This window comes from Aptenodytes patagonicus, chromosome 2 (genome assembly GCF_965638725.1).
Source record: "Aptenodytes patagonicus chromosome 2, bAptPat1.pri.cur, whole genome shotgun sequence".
Classification (NCBI taxonomy): Eukaryota; Metazoa; Chordata; class Aves; order Sphenisciformes; family Spheniscidae; genus Aptenodytes; species Aptenodytes patagonicus.
Window position 1 is genome coordinate 165,739,963 of NC_134950.1, and position 17,647 is coordinate 165,757,609.

Consider the following 17,647-nt stretch of genomic DNA (forward strand, 5'->3'; position numbering starts at 1 on the left):
GAAATATAAGTAGAGAAATATCTAGAAAACCTGAAACATATGCAAATCAACAGATCCAGACAAGGCACATTGTACGGCATAAAGGGATCAGATACACCAAGTTAACACACCGTTAGGAATCAATAATGAATGCTCATGGAAAACTGGAAGCAACCCAGGAGAGCAGCAATAAGTAAATACAATACTGAGCTTAGAGAAAAGGAAAAGGGAATAATCATGGGAATCACAGATCACTAAACTCTCGCTGTAGCTCATGATTAAACTAAATTAAGTAAAGACTCAGAGGAGGAAAGGAGACTGTGGTCTCAGAGTGCAATGTCATAGACAGATAAAGGCAGTGAGGTGGTTCTCCTGTCTGCTAAGGGTACTGTGCACAAACAGGGTGCAAAGAGGCCAAAAGACAGCAAAAAGAGCAAATACGGAACGTCCTCTCTCTTTCTTGGAATAAGTGAGTGGAGGAGGTGTACTAGGCAGAGACAACGGGATTCGTCAGAAGCCCCTTTGGGAGACCTCCCACTAATGCATAAATTCATGCTGCAGAGGGAAGTTTTTAATGTGTTTCTGGGTGGAGTGGCTGTTTTGAGTACCTGGACAGGGCTTCCACACCCACCTCTTGTGTCTGTAGTAGTGGCAAATTGATCTGAATGAGTTTTTCAAAAAGCCTTTAGCACCGAGATGCTGAAATCTCATTGAAAGCTGATGTTTGCTCAAGGCTTAACTCTCTTATCTCCTTTCCTCTCTCCCTCACCTCTGAAGATCACATCCTTAATTTACCAAATTGACATATGATATCTAAACTTTAAGAAAATATCTGGATGTCTATTATAGAAAAGTCTCCTTTTAAAATTAATTGTAATTGACTTAGATTCACCCATTGCTGCATGGAGAAAAGCCATCCTAAGGACCCAAATATAACACAAACTTTGTCTTCAGAGGAGGAGATCTGTAGGGATTAGAGTCAGCAGTATCTTCACTAAAGATATAGAAGAAGTACTGACCGATATAATCCTCATGTTATCCGGTAACATTAAATTGGAGAGAGTATTGAAACCGAGCAAGCAGGAAGGAAAAGAGAAGTGAAACATGGACAGAATATAGCAAAATGAGACTTGACTCAGTATGAATGAGAGAGCTCAGGGAAAATTTCAGTGGAGATCCTGGAAACCTGTAACCCCAAGTCACTTGGAGTAATATTAAAAAATTAGACGTGATTTTGCAATGGGATGTAACCGTGCAGAAAACCTATATGAAAGCATCATGTCTAGATAATGAGATACTATTTCCTCTCTTTACGGTTCTGTGGAAGTTGAATTTGGAATATTGTGCTTACTTCTTGGCAAAACAACTCCAAAAAGGAACAACTGAGGGAGTTGCAAAGGGTAAAGAGGTAAAAAAAAGTCAGATAAAGGGCACAGTGATAGTAATTTACAAGAAAAGATGAAATTACAGAACAACGGTGTGTGATTTTAGGGGGTAAGTCAAAGACCAAAGGAAGCAAACAATAGTCTATTAAATTAAGTTATATTAATTCATAAAAAGAGAATGATAGATAAAATTGGTAAAAGAGAGTAATGAAATAGTACTTTGAAAGGGAAAAGAAAAAAAAAAAGGGGGCTGGTTATTAATGCAATATACCCAGCCATGAGATTTCTTCTAAGCAAGTGAATTGTTCCCTTTGGTTAATGAAGAAATCCAAGTTGCCTGAAACATTTGTGTACATTTGTACACAAAGCTGTACAAAATATTTTGTGGGGCAGTGTTTTGGCAGAGAAATCAACTAGTTTGTTCTCTGGGGTCTTATCCACCTGTGACATCAATGGTTTTATTTCTATGGTGTCTTTTTGATGATTTATATAGGATGAATTTTTAATCATATAATGTATCCTTTACTGACATCAACACTGTTTCATTCAGAACACATTCAATGCTTCCTGTTATTGACTGAATCACGCAAAGCCCTGCCTCTTGGGCATACCAAATCTGTTAAGTTACTTCCTCGCAGTTGCTGGCTTTATTTGGCTAGTCGCAAGTTCTTGGGACATTCATCAGAACGATGATTAGCATGTCCTTGTGTGCCGGCACAAAGATTACTTCTGAATAGGAGGACTGTAAGTATGTAATGTCCACGCAAGATCTGGCCTTCAAAAATAGCGCCCTTTGGGCTTTGCTCTTTCATGTTGGTATTCATGGCCTCATGTGAACTTCCGTTTGATTTCAAGTCATCCCTGGATTATTGCCATATTCCCCCACCTCTTTCTAAGCAGCCACAAATAGAATCAATTATACTCTACAATAGAAAGGTGACATTTGTGTCCCAGGACCCTTTGAAAGTTGAGGGAGGAAATGGGGATTATTTCTTTATCACAATGTTGCTGAATATATCAGGGCTAGAATGTTCCTGTTTTATCATGACATTTTGTTATAGCACTGAAAAAGGACATAGTTTTCCAGCCTCCATGTTAGGATCACAGGGTTTATTTATCTCAAAAAGACATTTAAACATAAAAGATACTCCTAATCTCCTGAGAGAAAAATTTCTGAAAGAGTCTTCTAATTCCTCCTAGTTATAATGCTTCTTCTCATTATTTTAAAGGTTTGGGTTTCTTTGGTAAACATATATACCTTTTTTTCCTGAGACTAAGATATCAAATATTCAAGTTTCCTTCCTCTAAAGTTCAGGACCTTTTCTTTCTGAAGATGAAGTTCAATATGCCAAGAAATATTCTGGCAAGGAGGATTGCTCTTTACAGAAATGCTTCATGGCTAGAGGATTTCTGATTACTGTGAGTGGAATTTATCTCACCTAAGTGTACAACTCATCTAGTTACCCTGGGCTCCCTTTATAGTCAACGGAGAGAAACAGGCGCTTTTAGAAGATGATTCATCTGACGTAATTTAAATGTTGATTTCAGTCGGAGATGAGACACATTTACCTAACTACATTGGCTCCAGATCCTCATTGCTATAAAGGGGCCTCAGATGACAAGTTCAGATGCAGATGTCTACATTTAGTTCAGTAAATTCCACCCCATATGACAACATGAATCAGCAGGTCTGGAGAAGATGAGCTCTGGCTCTGTGATGGCTTTGTTTCCTGTTGTCCTGTCAAGATTTCGCCATGGGATTGCTCCTGCTGGGCACAAATTTGCCAGCAGTTTTATAGCAGAACTGGGAGAGGTGTGATGCATGTTGATAGTATGTCATCCTTTCCCTTTCATTAATTCAGTCCCCCCAAACCACCACTGGTTCCAATCTCAAGGAGCTATGGAGTTCCCCAAACTCCCAGGACATCACCCAAACCCTCCACTGCCCCATTTCAAAGAGAGGAATGCAACAGTCTCTAATAATAAAGGCAATGTTAAGTTAACAAAATGTTAAATCTGAATGGCAAAAACCCCAACAAGTCAGCAAGTAGGATACAGGGAATTTAAAGCCTGGAGTCACTCAGTGTACAGTACAAAGACATGTATTTTTGATATTCACGTTTATAAGGACAACATAATCCTACAAACTGAAAATAAATGCCAGTGGGTACACACTGAGAAGCAATGAGTGAGCTACACTTAGATGAACATCAGCTGAATGATACCAAAGCTTACTATTTAGCTAGTATTTTCATGTCAGCTACTTAAATTGTTGCACCTTTCTTGGGTCTATGTGCTAACAGGAAAAGAAATGGTAATCTGTGACAGATAGCAGATGTCCTCCAGTGAACTCAAGGTACAGATCTGCCAAGTCAGCAGATGCCATTCTTAGAGCTACTTTTCAGTGAGAAAACACACACATATTTGCTCCTAAAATAAGACAGTAACATTATAGATGATTTTGTGTTTTTTCAAAGCCTCTTGGAATCCCATCTTAATTTATAATGCACATTTTCCAAGCTTTCCAATTGTTTTTATGAGAACAAAATCCTCTCTTCTTTACTAAGACTGTAATACCTACTACATACTATTGCTTTCCTGCCACTTGGCAAACATGTATTTTTACAAGCCATAAACCCCACATAAATCGGTGACATGCACTACGGAGCTGGTGCAATGAATTGCATGCAGTATCAGGTAGGAAAGTTGTTTCTGTTACCTCTTTTTGCCCTATTGGAGGTGGTGGCTCAGCCTTCAAATGCTTATCCACGTGCAACTCACTTAACTCTTCACAAATCTCAGAGTTCTGACTCCGGACGCCTGGGCTTTGGCATCGCTGCCCCCTCAGCTGCAGCTGTTTTTCCTGCTGGAAATAATCCTAGATGGGTTTATTTTCTCTTTCTTTGACAGCATGCTTATTTCTTAAGGAGAACTCCCCAGCTAGAAGAGAAAATAGCCTGGACTATACTTGTCAGGGGATGACATCTTGAGGAAAAATGGCAAGGAACAAGATAACACAAGCTTATGCTGTAACTTTTGAGCTTTAGCAACTGGATATGTCAAGATATCTGGCTGTAGAAAATGGAAACACAAATAGGCCAACTTTTTTTTGAGCTATTGTTGCTGGGGCAGGAGGAAATACCCTTGCAATCTCCATTTTGAGTCTGGTTTTGAGACACAAGTTTCCTCCAGTGGCCCAAGGCGCACGGAAAGGTGCTTGCAGTTCAGTTGAATAACTGAGGGGTGTACTCCCAAGTCGCGGCGATACTCTGTGTTACAGCTGGAGAAAGGCACGAGTGCAATACCCAACGCTGTGCTCTGAGTCTGCTTGAAACAGTGTGGAAAAAAACACACCCAGAGGAGACAAGATACACATTGAAGGGGAGGAAAATGCAAAGTTCACAAGAAGAGATAAAAGGTACCTAAAAGTAGATGTGGAAAAACTGCAGGTAAACATGTAAACCTATGCGGCTCCTATTCAGCAAAACACTTAAGACTCCTTTGCACCCACTGATGCCAACAGGACTTAACCACAGGCTGAAAGGAGAGCACATCCTTAAGTACTTCACTAAAAAGGGATGGACTCTGGAATCGGAGCAATAATTTTTTTTCTGCAAACAGGTCAGACTAGACCCAGCACTTGCTGGGACGAGTGGTGCCATTAAATCCAGCCACTCCTTCCTGGGGTGATGATTATTGCTGCTGAGCTCTCTAGAAGTACTCCCAGGACTAATGGCAGAGGAGAGTATGTTTGCAGGGTTGGTCCCTACATCTGGAGGCCCAGGTTCTCTGCTGGTGTAAATCAGTGTGCCTTTATTGATTCACCTAAGACAGGGATTTCTGTGAAAACTCCATAGCTCATCACAGCACTACCATCGTTCATGCCATTACTAACACTGCTACTAAAATATTAATAAAACTCTAGCCAGTTTCAAAGGGTTGTGCTGAATTGCTTACAGAAGGACTTCCACGCTGAGAAAAAAATTACAAACATAACAGGATTTCAACAGTAATTATTTAAACCTATTTATCTTTCACTTGTCCACCTTTTCTTTTTCTTTGGCTTGACTGACATTCGACGTTATTCATGTATGAAACAAGTTTCCTTCCCCAGGGAGCCGCAGCCTACCTGCCTCAGTTCTAAAGCCACATCACCACAGGAAGTCCCTCAAGAGGTACCAGGAGCAGAAAAACACTTTATTCCAAATATAACTATCTGAAAGAACAGATGACACAAAGGAAGCAGTTGGTTAAGCAAATTGCTCTCCGTATAAATACTTTCAGACTGTCAGGTTTGTATCAGTCCTTTCAAATGTCGTTCTGTGTTTCTAGCAAATTAATTTAGAATCAAATTACTTGTTTCCTGCTTCAGAGGCATGTGGTCTAAAATATATTCTAACTTTAATAAATTAAATTATGCATGTCCAAGCCTGTATCCTCTGCATAAGAATGTATCACATACAATTTCTAGGCACAGTTTAGCACTGATCTTCACAGGCCAGAGATTGCTCCATAATCATCGAGTTACAGTTCCGTCCCTGTCAAAAAGTAACACTCTTTAAGGTGCACCTTTGGAAATAGTGTAATATTCAGGGGAGAAGCTAATGGGGAAGGCACAGTATGCACAAGTAAGGCACTCAGCCATAAAAAGTTTTTTTTTTAATGCAATGTGCGTACAACTTAGTACCAAGTAATCTTAATGGCATGATAGTGGTTATAGCGCTAAAACAACAGTAACAATTGTTTCATGTTAAAAGTGCAATGCGATCTGAGGTGACATCTCAAGTTCATTTATGCAGAAACGTTGTGCACTCAGATTCATTAGAAACTATGCAGTGAACGAGAACAGACTGCGTAACTCAGTTGATCTGATGAATACTCGAGTTGTTGAGCAAATTATCGCACTAAGCTAGAGTCAAATGCCAAACTTACACCAATTCTCTGCTTACTAACCCTCTGTGTGGTACCAAGACTTAGCAACACTTTCCTAAAGATTAAACTGCAGGAAATGTGGACTACTTCCACATTCCACTACCCCCCAGAAATCACACTTGTACCAAGTATCCGATGAGTTAACATTAATTAAAACTGATGAAATATATCCTGGCAAATTATCCAATGGGGAAAACATGCACGTGTGCTCGGACAATGATTTGGTTCATCATCGTGTGTTTTCAGATCTGTCCTGCAAATTTATAAGGTGGGAGAAAATCTCTAAGAGACATAGACTCTTCAGAAGAATCTGGTTGTATAGACTGATCCCAGAAGGAGTGTTAGGGAATCAACTGAGTTTTTGCAAGGAGCTGATGCCAGCCCTGGTAAGCCACTCTCATGGGATCCAACAGTCTCATTTCCAGCACACAGCACCTGAAGATCAGCACAGACCTGTCTGGGGAAAGGTGCCTTTGGTTTATGTTGTTTAACTTCGGACTGTTTGCTTTTGTTCTGATTCCAGATGATTCGTTCTTCTGGCAGCAACGGCAGCGGGTTTATCTCCTGTAAAGCTCCCCACCGTGGGTGGTTTATATAATTTGTTTTTAATTTTTGTATCAAGTGCCATGTTGCCAAGGCAATACACATTATGTTAATATTTATTGATTCGGTTGTTTTCATAATTTATAAAGTAAAACCATTCAGCAATATAATAACTTTGTGCATGCAAACGGAGGGTTGGGAGCCCAGGACAGACCTCAGCTCCTTCAGGGCATAAACCAAAAGTTTGCTCACCTCTGCTCTGCTCTGGACCCTAAAAAGAGGTGATCTGCCAACACCGTACCAGCAATTAGCACATGGAGGAGGATGGACCCAGTGTTGTCCCCTTGCATGCTGCAGGTCAGTTGTAGCGCCAGAAAAACAGCAACCAGATTGAAAACAGAGCATAATCTGGGTGACATCTCAAGTGTGTTTGTGCATGGATCCACATACTTGTTTGCTGACACAAATAAATACAAAGGCTCCACACCGCGTTATGCCTCTGAAAAGCACAGATCGGCTAATTGTTTCAGGCTCAAATGGGGATTAGTGCAAATGCCGCTCCTTTGGAAAGAGGACTTGCTGTTGGCAAAACAAGACAAATACCTGTCATCAGCACGGATTCACTTTATTCCTTCCCCACGGAAATATCATTTTTTCCATCCTGTGCAAACAAATTTAGAAAGAGGATCCCAGGACCTGCCTTTCAGATGGTGATCAGCTCAAAAGGGTTCTCCTGATGCTTCACTCACGCCCTAGATCAAGACCCTGGCTTGTAACATTTGTTCCCTGATTCCCTGGCCATGGCTGTTGTGGGAAAGAAGATGTGCAAAGCCTTTGATAGCAGGAAGCTTCCTCTCCCAAGCAGGTGGGGAGGCAAGAAATGGGAATTGGCTCTGGAGCCCTCCCCCCTTGCAACTGTCACTGCAGAGCCAGCAAGCAAGGATGAAGGATGTGGCAGGATAAAGTTGATTTAAGTTATTTTATGAGGTGTACAGGGTATCCCCTGTCTCTGGTGGGACAGTGCAAATGCAAACTGCCCTTTGCTCAGTCCATGATGCAATGGGAAGCTTCAACCCTATGTATCTTCTCTGCTCCCCACCAGGCTCATGCGTCCCTCTGTCTCTTTGAAGACCGATTTTGAGACACTAATGGGATTTCATGGATGTCCAGGTTCTGCCATCACTTTCCAGGAATTAGATGGTCAGGACATTTCCAGGTGCAGACTTAGAATGGTGGAGGCTTGTCCTGGTCCCTCCACATACAAGTCTGCACACACTTGGCCATACAGGTGGGACCCTACTTTACCACGGGACACTGCCCGTCAGAGGAAGCATCAGCAGCAGACAAGGATGCTGGCAACAGAAGTATTGCTGCTTTAGGCATTCATAGAGGACTGACACTATGAAATTGAGCCTCCTTGAGAAATGCAGCTCAATAGAGCAGCAATTAGTAATTTAATGGATGACAACGTATTTTAACCTGCAAAGCTTCCTATAGCCAGTTTTCAGATACCATAATAGGAGTCTGAGGAACTTTTCATGCATAGTAAACCCAGTTCGGCAGTGTGACACACATAGTTACGAGAGGACTGTTTACTCTGTAAAGTAATTGTTGATGTTTGTGTTCCTCCTTGCAGACAGCTATGGATTTCATAAAATTACCATGCCTGGTAGCAATTGGCATCCTTTCTCAGCAACAGTTTGCATCTAGTAACTGGCACCCTTCCTCTGCAAAGAAGCCAAGAAGTAAACGATCGCAAAACCTGAACTGTTTATATCCTACCTCTACATAAGTGTAGAAGCAAGCAGATTGCAATGCTGCTGTAATACGGCGAGCTTGCATTGCTGCCTGGGTGGCACCTGTTTCGTGTGTAAAGTAAACAGGAGACTACAGTCTGCAGAGCTGTCGGGCTGACAACTCTCAGATATGCTGTATTCAGTCCTTCTGAAAAGCCTTGAAAAATCTGAGCTAAAATGGGAGGGAAATAAATAACCATGAACTGGAGAAACAACTTGTGGGTTCTTATTACCAGAACAGATCGTTTATGACCTTGGTTCTCCTCTTTCACAAATAAATGTACATCCTTGTAGCACCAATAAAATCAGTGGGTTTATCTTTCTGCACATTTAGCATGAGAAGAAAAATCACCAAATACCTCAGGAAAATCCCCTTGCTTCCTTAATACGAGAAGGGGAAGATTAATATCACTTATTCTGCTAGGAATAAAAAAGGGCTGGTGTGCAGCTGCCAATTTTAAGTGTGCACATTTGAGAATCTCTCTACCCCCGTTTGAAGAATTGCTTCTGTAAAGCAGCGTTGCTACTACTCAGTTTAATGAGAAATCAGAGGAAAACCTGGAGTGATACCACACCACAGCACTAGGACTGTAGCTGAGACACAGAGAGGACTCATGCTACTCTACGTTCATTTACAAGTGCAGTTTATTAGCAGACTACAGAGTGTGAAGTCCTACTTTAAGTTTGCAACACATGTACATAATTCAAGAGCTGCAGATTCCTCAGAGAGGGTATGAAAACAGGAAAGGGAAAGTCTAAACTTGATTATTTGAGACTAATCATCCCCACTCTTCGTCCTACGCCACCTGGTCCATCCCTCCACTCCAGCAGAAACAACCAGACATCACGCTAGCTTAGTAGACTGATTTTTGTTCAGTTTTTCAGCCCTTATCTACCCCTCCCAGTCTTTTCTCTTGCCATTCATCTATGTAAAAGCCAGAAACAATCTGGTGCAAAGGGAGCAGTAAAACGTCAGAGTTAGAAGGTGCTGCTTGTATTTGCCATGTGAATCCATCCGGATTTTTTTTCTTTTTCTTGATGACCCAGCCTTTATAGGGACCCCATTTATTAAAACCCAAATCACTAAAACATGCATGCAGAAGAGCAACATTGACAAAACAGGTTAAACACAATAGTCTCTGAGTTCAGAAACAGCATAAGGCTGTTGCCCAGCTCCTGGGTAGATGAAATTATGCCCCCAACTTGGATGTCCACAGATCCCAATGGAGCTTCCAAGTGAGCTGTCATCTGTCAGAGCAGTCTGAAGTTACACGTATGTAGCTAAACACAGAACTTGTCCTCCCGGTGGACCTAAGAAACACATTTTTTCCCCCTGAAAGTCACAGGCTATTTGGAAGAAAACTGCAGTATTTGTTCTAAAAAAATTATGCACCTGTGAGTACTTAGCTGGATAAAAGTACCAGAATCTGGCCCTTAAAATTCAGAATGGCTAAGGCTAAGGCTGGCCAGAAACCACAGCTGCTCAGCAGAGGCTGTTAACAGCAAAAACTCCCCTGGAACCAGCCTGCCCCGGTATTTTCTTTCATTTTGAATAAAGGTGAACTTAGACTTCGCCAGACAAACATCATCACAGCCACTAACTGCTGGTCTCTGCACAAGTGCTGGACGCTTTGCCAAACGGTGTCCCTCAAGGAGGGAAACAACAGTTTAGCAGTGCTCCTTCTCAGATTAATCCAGAACATTTTAAGCGTTTGAACTCTGTCCGCGGAGAGCCAAGGCACGTTATTTCTAATGGCTTCTGCCTTGCTGGCCTAAGGTCTTTTCCCACACTGGGCAACACGCTGCCCATAATAAAACATAGATTCATTATTCCAAGGGTTGACTCTTAAAATTAGTCTAAGTGGGAGAACTTGGCAAAAAGATGGAGTGACAAAGTTAATTTAGCCTGTTATCAATTCAATAGGCTTAAATAGGCAGTGAAAGTGTTTCATAAGTGTTCATTGTTCAGAGTTCAAGCGAATACCTTCTGCTAAATTGCATTTTGAAGTTTAATCACAATCTACTTTATGTTTCTTTTGGTAATTGGGATCTCTCCACAGTATAATACGAAGAACTCAAACTAATGGGCTCCTCTGATGGAAGTTTAAATTTTGGAATTTTGCCTCAAAGTGCAGTGAGTGAGAGTGCCTGAAATAACCCGGAACCTTTCACCCAAATAAGGCGTTAATATTTTGATCATTAAGGAAGTCTCATATTATTACAGGCAATAGCAACAAAATAACCATTATTTTAAATTTTGTTATTTTGGACTGCAATTAATGGGAGTAATTCCAACCCCCTGACACATGCACGCACGCACTATCTCACTTGGCACAGGAGCTGTTGGGGAACTGGCTGCTGTTCATTTTGTCCAAAACGTTAAATGTCGGCATTTTCTTTACCAAAAGGAGAAACAGTGAGAAATGCTCATTTCTGGGCAGCATTTTGCTCCAGGGAGGGACATGGATACTGGGAAATGGCACCCAGTAGGCTGTGACTGACGCGTAGTCCACAGTCTGGGCACTTGTCCAAATGCATGTTGTCAAATCCGCTACGCCTGATATCGGTTCTTTCAATGCCAGGCTTTTTTTTTTTTTTCTTCTCCCCCCGCTTTCTCTCCTCCATCAGCTCCCTGTGTTTCCTGCACCTTAGGCATTATGCTGTGGACAAATATATTTCCCTGCCACCGCGCACTGAATAAGCACCCTAAAACCTTTGTTCGCAGTGTGACTGCTCTAATCATGTCATCAGAGGTCTGACACGGAGTCTTCTCCTTCTGCCCCATCGTACTGAAACAAAATAAACACAAATGTCTTTCGATATGTAAAAGCAAAGATGCAGACATAGGTGCTTTAAATCTGCTGCTGTGATTTACAGTCCTTTTTTTCTAATGGCTTTGCTGTTATTCTTCCAAAGACAATAAAAACAGAAATATTCTATTTTATTGCTAAAAATAATTAGCAAATCTACACAGTTTTCAAGAAATGCAAAGCAAAGTATACAAAAGGGAGAAACCCAGGCAAACTATGTATGTAATAATAATGAAAAAGCCCTGCTATCTTACTTAATGATCAGAAAAATATTTGCCCAAATAAAGCTGACAAGAAGAACGCGGCAAGATTTATTGCGTGTTGCACGCATGTATACATGTGGGCTCACTCTCCCGCCAGTAAGAACTGGGGAGTCATCAACCGACTTCAAAGGTATTTTATCCAGTTGCACTAAAAGAGAACGTGTCCCACAGACTGGAACTGAAAACAGATGGAATATAAATACTGTTTGAAAGGGCATTACGATTCCTGACAATAAAGTATATTTCCTGCAGTAAAAGGCTGAAATTAATGTACCCTGTCAAATAAACACATGACTACGTGGTATCTCTTATTTATAGACGTTAGAATTATTAGGAGCATAAGACATTTTCACAAACAATTTTATATCAAAATCTTTATGCACTGGCATTTTTATGACAATTTTCAATAATTTCAGCTACACTTGTGTCAACCTGGAATAATTCTATTGACTTTTACGGAATCACTTCAGGTTTAGGAGCAGGTCTGTAATGCACAGAAATTGTACAGTAAAATTTCCACTGTATACAAAGGAAACAGATGTGGGTCCAGATGCAGATGGTGAACTCTCTGTTACCTGAGACATTTCATTCTTTTCTCTGTCTTACAAATGATGTATCATAGCTAAAATAAACTTACAGGCTCCGTGCAGAAATTATTGGTTGAAGGCTTTGACTCAGTGTTATGAGAAAGCTAAACCGTGATGATCCTAATGGTCCTCCGTGATCTCAAAATTATGAATCTCTTACTGGTAGAAACATGCAAAAAAATGCTATCAGAAATAGTTTCACCTTGTCAAATGAAATAAAATGAGTCAGTAATTCTGAAATAAGTATGAGGAAGTAGAGAACAAAAGCCTGGGGGTTTGATCCAGTTCAGGGCAATATAGAAACTGTACTGTTGAATAGACACTGTGGTGGCAGCCAGTTCTGTTATTGACGTATACAGAGGCAGTTACTCATCTAAAGTCTGGAAAACTGGCTTTCCTGGCAGATGTGTTTGCTGGAGCCCAGGCAAGGATATACACGAAGGGAGAACTGTCAATTGAGAAAAAAATGTGAATATGACTAAGAAAGCAAGGTGTGCTCTGGAGCAATGAATACTCGCCCTGTGTGCAAAATCCAGGCAATGTACTCCCCTCGGGTCCTCTGTGCAGACCCAGACCCAAACCTCTTGAAAATCACAGCAGAGGTGCTGTTCTGCCTTGGAGGGGTCTAGGAAGAGTACAGAGAAGTGCAGCTGTGCGGGTGGGAAACTGGGAAACTCTGAGAGGTAATGAAAGACACTGTTCCCTTCCTGCAGGCAATATTCCCTGCCAGGTCGCGGGAAGGTGAGCCCTAGCAGGCACAGCAGCGACTTTCTGCTATTTAAGGATTTCCACAGCCAGGGGTAAGCCTCGGCAAAGGGGATGGGCCAGGCCTCCACTGGCTTTGCAGTCTCAGGATGGCACAAATCAGCCATGGTGGGAGCTGGGACCTGGCCGCTGTGCACGGAAAGGCAGCACTCCCGTGGCGTGCGTGCCTGGTGTCGAGGAAGGGGTAAGAAGCTGCAAAGCACTCCGTCCCGGCAGCAGGCAGCCAGCATTTTCCATATGACCCAATTAGCCACTCCGTTGGAACAAATCAATAATGGCATTTTCTGAAGACAAGCAGGCAAGTGCTGCTGGCTCGGCACTGCGCTGCATGTGAAAATACAAAGGTGTTATCTCTGCGGAAAACAGCATCTGTGCCTGGCTCTGTCACTGCAGAGGGGGCGAATGTGAGATGTGGCCACGAGCCACTAGCCACCACAGCGTGGATTTTCTTCTCAGTGGCATGCTATAGGCAGATCAAGTCGAGGGCAGTAGTTTGAGTAAGGCAGGACATGAAGTAATTAAATTTAAGAAGGGGGGGAAAGCGATAACAGCCTTGTGGGGCTGACTCAAAAAACAAGGAAAGGGTAAAGCCATTTTCTGAGGTTGTACTAATGAATTTTGCTGACTGTAGGAACTCATCGATGCAGAAAAGGATTCAGATACCATGCAGAAAGACCTGGACGTTCTTGAGGCCTGGGGTAATAGAAACAAGACAGAGTTCAATGGTATCAGTGCAGGACACCGAACTTTGGGGACTGATTCAGGACACTCAGCATTACTCATCTGGAACCTCCTTTTAGTCTATTGCAGGATTCCCCTGAACCACAAAGTGATGTCACTGAAAAAGGCACACACCTTTCTGGGCTACAACTGCGGGCACCTTGAAGGTTAAGAAATACTAAAGTAGGAATTTTGAAGATCTAAGCCTTGGACTTATATGTCTAATGCAAATGGTACGAACCCGTCTCATGTGTGAAACTTTTGGTGTAGTTAAATTACAGGTAAGTTCTGGTAGGATCCTCTGTGTCAGGTGGAGTGGACTGTGCACACTGAATTGTCCCATCACTTTACTGTCCCCATAATCTGGTTCTTGCTCCTTCAGGAGACTGAAAGTTGATGTCACATATGAAAAGGTGGTCCTTATAAGCAATTACAAGACACTCTATGGAGGTTCAAGAAAATAATGTCCACATTTTAATCATTTAGGAAGCCAAAATGAGAACCCAAAAGAACCTTGAGAAGATGCAACCAGCATGTTGCTGTGGTTGCTGCTGAGCTTTTGGGAGCTGTTTTCCTGCTAGGACAACCCATATTTAAATTATACATCTCAAAGACAGAGGAAAAATGGAAAATAGTTTTAATGTAATAGAAGGTTATTTGGACACTATGTTCGAAGTACGACCGGATGGATGATATTTTTGTTGTGATTATTCTTGTTCTCATTATAAGTTTAAACTTCTCATCAAATCCTGAAGAAATCTTGTGGACTGACAAGGACAGCACTATGAGCAGAGCAAGGAAGGGGGTTAGGTAAAGCCCTTAGCAAAAATGTTGCAGTGACTGGCATCAAAACACATATCACACAATAAAGATGAATTAATTAAGTTCAAGGTGGACCTTTCTCAGCCTCACTCCTCTTCTGCCAGCTTTTTTGCACCTGTGCTGACTTTTATTGTTCGGCTTTTCTTTCTGATCCTTTCACCATATGTGTGGGCTACAGGCATGTGTCTCCTGGCTCCCCAAGCTGGCAGAGTATCTCACTTGCAAATCAGTAATCAAAGGAGATTTAGAAGCTATCAGGTGGTCTCGCTCCTTCAAAACCCTCTCCATGACAGTGCCACAAATTGGTAGCTTTCAGGAAGACGGCTGCTGCCAGTCTAAGCTTTGATAATAGAAATGGCAGCTGAAATTTAAACTTAGACATTTCTATTACTCAGAGGAAAAATGTGCAGTCACAGAAGGGTTTCTCATCATCTGAAATTTCAAACTGCTGTGTGTAACACTGTGGGGCCCATTTCTTGGTGGCTTACTTTAGAGTAGTTTTGTGACTTTCTGCAAAGAGCCCAGCATTGGTATGGGAGCTGTAAGCTGAGCTGATCATCACGCTAAAATACCCCATCGGGATCAACAACTTTGTGATTCTGCTTGAAACCAGCCTCCCTTTAGCCTCTCTGTCATGATGGATGGGTCTGGACTGATGTGAGCACACGATAAACAGAATATGGTCCAGGATCTTCAACTGACAGAGAAAGTGTAAAGGGTGTGTAAGGATTGTGCAGATTTACCTAGCCATGCGCTTGAGAGGCATGCATACATATATTCCCTGTTTATGCATCTCCTTTTGCCTCTTCTCTCACGCTATTGCACCAAAATCTACACGTATGAGGAGGAAGGCAGGTTCTGGCAATGTTGCCAAAGGGCTCCTAAATTCCAGGTCAGCCAACAATTTTAAAGTGAAGCAGGGTACATTGTCTTCTCCTGAGAAGTAAATATACATACACATTCTCTTTGTACATGCTAAAATATTTAAATATGTAAAAATATGGATTATAATTAGGGGAAAGTTAGAATAGATTTGAATGTTTAGCATACCCTTGGTAGTTCTTGTTTCACTTCTCTATGATGCCCTCCACACAAAAAGACACTTCACCGTAATTGTGCCCTTTCAGTGCAATCATGTAAATTTTGCTCTTGTTCACGTTGTTTTTCCTTTGCGAGCTCTGCTGCGGTTATTGTGGCCATCCCGGAGGGAAGGAGGTAAGGACCCCCATGGAGTTTGGGCTCTCAGGATTAAAGCTTCTGGGAGTGACTGGGGAAGTTTATTCCCCAGAGTCCCACAGGGCTGCCCTTGATACAAAGGTTAGCAATCTGTAATGCTCACAACTCTATATCCAGGGACCTGGGATTTCATACTGACCTCCAGGTGTGATAATAGGGGTACTGCAGTAACCTACGTGTTGATCAAGAGAGTTTTTTGTGGGTCCAGAGGTCGTCTTTCTTTGGAATGGGCACCATTAAAAATGGCAGATCTTTGAATCGTTTGGGATCTGCTTTCTCATGGCTCTGCTCCTTATGGAGACATTTACAGCTGCACAAATTTATTAGGGTTTTGCAGGAAAGCAAATGCAAAGCTCATTACGCAATTATAATTTATGCTGTTGAGCTTCTTCCTATTTTTGTTTATTTATTATGCCAATGTATTTTGAGTCTTTGAGTTGGAACCCCCTCACATGCACACATTTTCCCCTAGGAACTTGATAAAATTGTTTGCTGGATATAGGAATTCGTTTCGCGTTTGGACCTTTTCAGCAGCAGACCTCTCAGGCCTGTGGACAAAGGTTGAAAACCATTGATCAGGGCTATGCACAGGGGAACGGCAGTGACCTGCAGCAGCTGTTTGTCAAAGCCTGGAAAACACTAGTGACACAGCTAATTAATACATTTCTCAACTCCATGCCTTCTATTTAACACACACGCTATCAGTGCGCTATATTATTTCACTGCAATCTAAATATGTTGTGGTAATGTGACAATGTTACTCTAATGTTTATTGAAAATTTCATTAAAAGATAGTGTTTCCTCCTATTTTGTTTCTCTCTGAATCCTCAATGTTTATATTACATATGATAATGTTTCAATACTATTGAAACAATTTGAAGAAGTTTTCTTAATATTTTCAGGTCAACTTTTATTCATAATGTTCTGTTTCACTAAAATGCCTATTTTTCTACATCAGTTCTCTCCCTCATGACTCTAATAGATCTCACTAAAGGTCTAATTCCACATTTACTTGCTGTACAACATAAAATGGACGGCTACCTGCTCTGTCTACTAATATACACACCAGCACCTACATAGATGCATTGTGCAGCTAAATACAAATCCACATTTCTATACTTTTAAGGTACAGTAGGATGTAAAAATCCCAAACCCTCCATGCTCTGTGCTGCAGTTTAGCTTGCAATTGTGAACGTTGCTATTTGTCTTGAGGAAGGTGGAATACAGTGATGTATGAGATACACACGTGCGCATACACACACACACACGCTTCCAGACCTCATGGACACTTTACGTGCAAAGTTTCAACAAACTTTTGCTTTGCACCGTGAAGGAAAAATCTGAGAGTTCTTAAGATTGTGACCCTCTGTCAGATGTAGCAGAAAGGTGTGAATATCTTTAAAGGCCAAAAAACCCCACCAAACCACCAAACCAAAACTCCAGAATTAAACACATTTATACACTATTAAATGCATTTATACTAGTCAGTAGTTGCAGATCGGCTAATACGAAGAAACCCATCTACTATATTCATACTTCACTTTTCAGGTGTGCTCTGGTTGTAGTTTTAACTAATACAATGCTGGAAATAGAAAAGGACTTCAAAGAAAAAAATAGGTATTATCCATGCTGCCCACACTGATCCACAGGTCATTTCAATAAACGTGTTCCTTAAAAAAGATACAAAAAAGTCCCTAAAAGTGTTTACCAAAAATTTCAGACTTCTTTTTTTGTTACCTAGGTGTCTATTTGGACAGTGGGGCTTGATGATAAAGTTTTCTGACTCCTTGCCCTTCAGCTCCCCAAGGG

General features: G+C 41.5%; 1 protein-coding gene across 4 annotated transcripts in view; it reads right to left on the reverse strand.

The window, feature by feature from the left end:
• Nucleotides 1-17,647, reverse strand: part of SCN5A (sodium voltage-gated channel alpha subunit 5) — a 176,231-nt gene that overhangs the window by 51,236 nt on the left and 107,348 nt on the right. Inside the window, exon 17 of one of the 4 annotated variants that reach the window (XM_076331980.1) lies at nt 4,084-4,230. In XM_076331980.1, coding sequence (XP_076188095.1) covers nt 4,084-4,230 — 147 coding nt within the window. Of the gene's footprint in view, nt 1-2,622; nt 2,638-4,083; nt 4,231-14,717; nt 14,727-17,647 lie in introns of all 4 variants that reach the window. The other 3 variants (XM_076331978.1, XM_076331979.1, XM_076331981.1) reach the window with 3 other exon arrangements.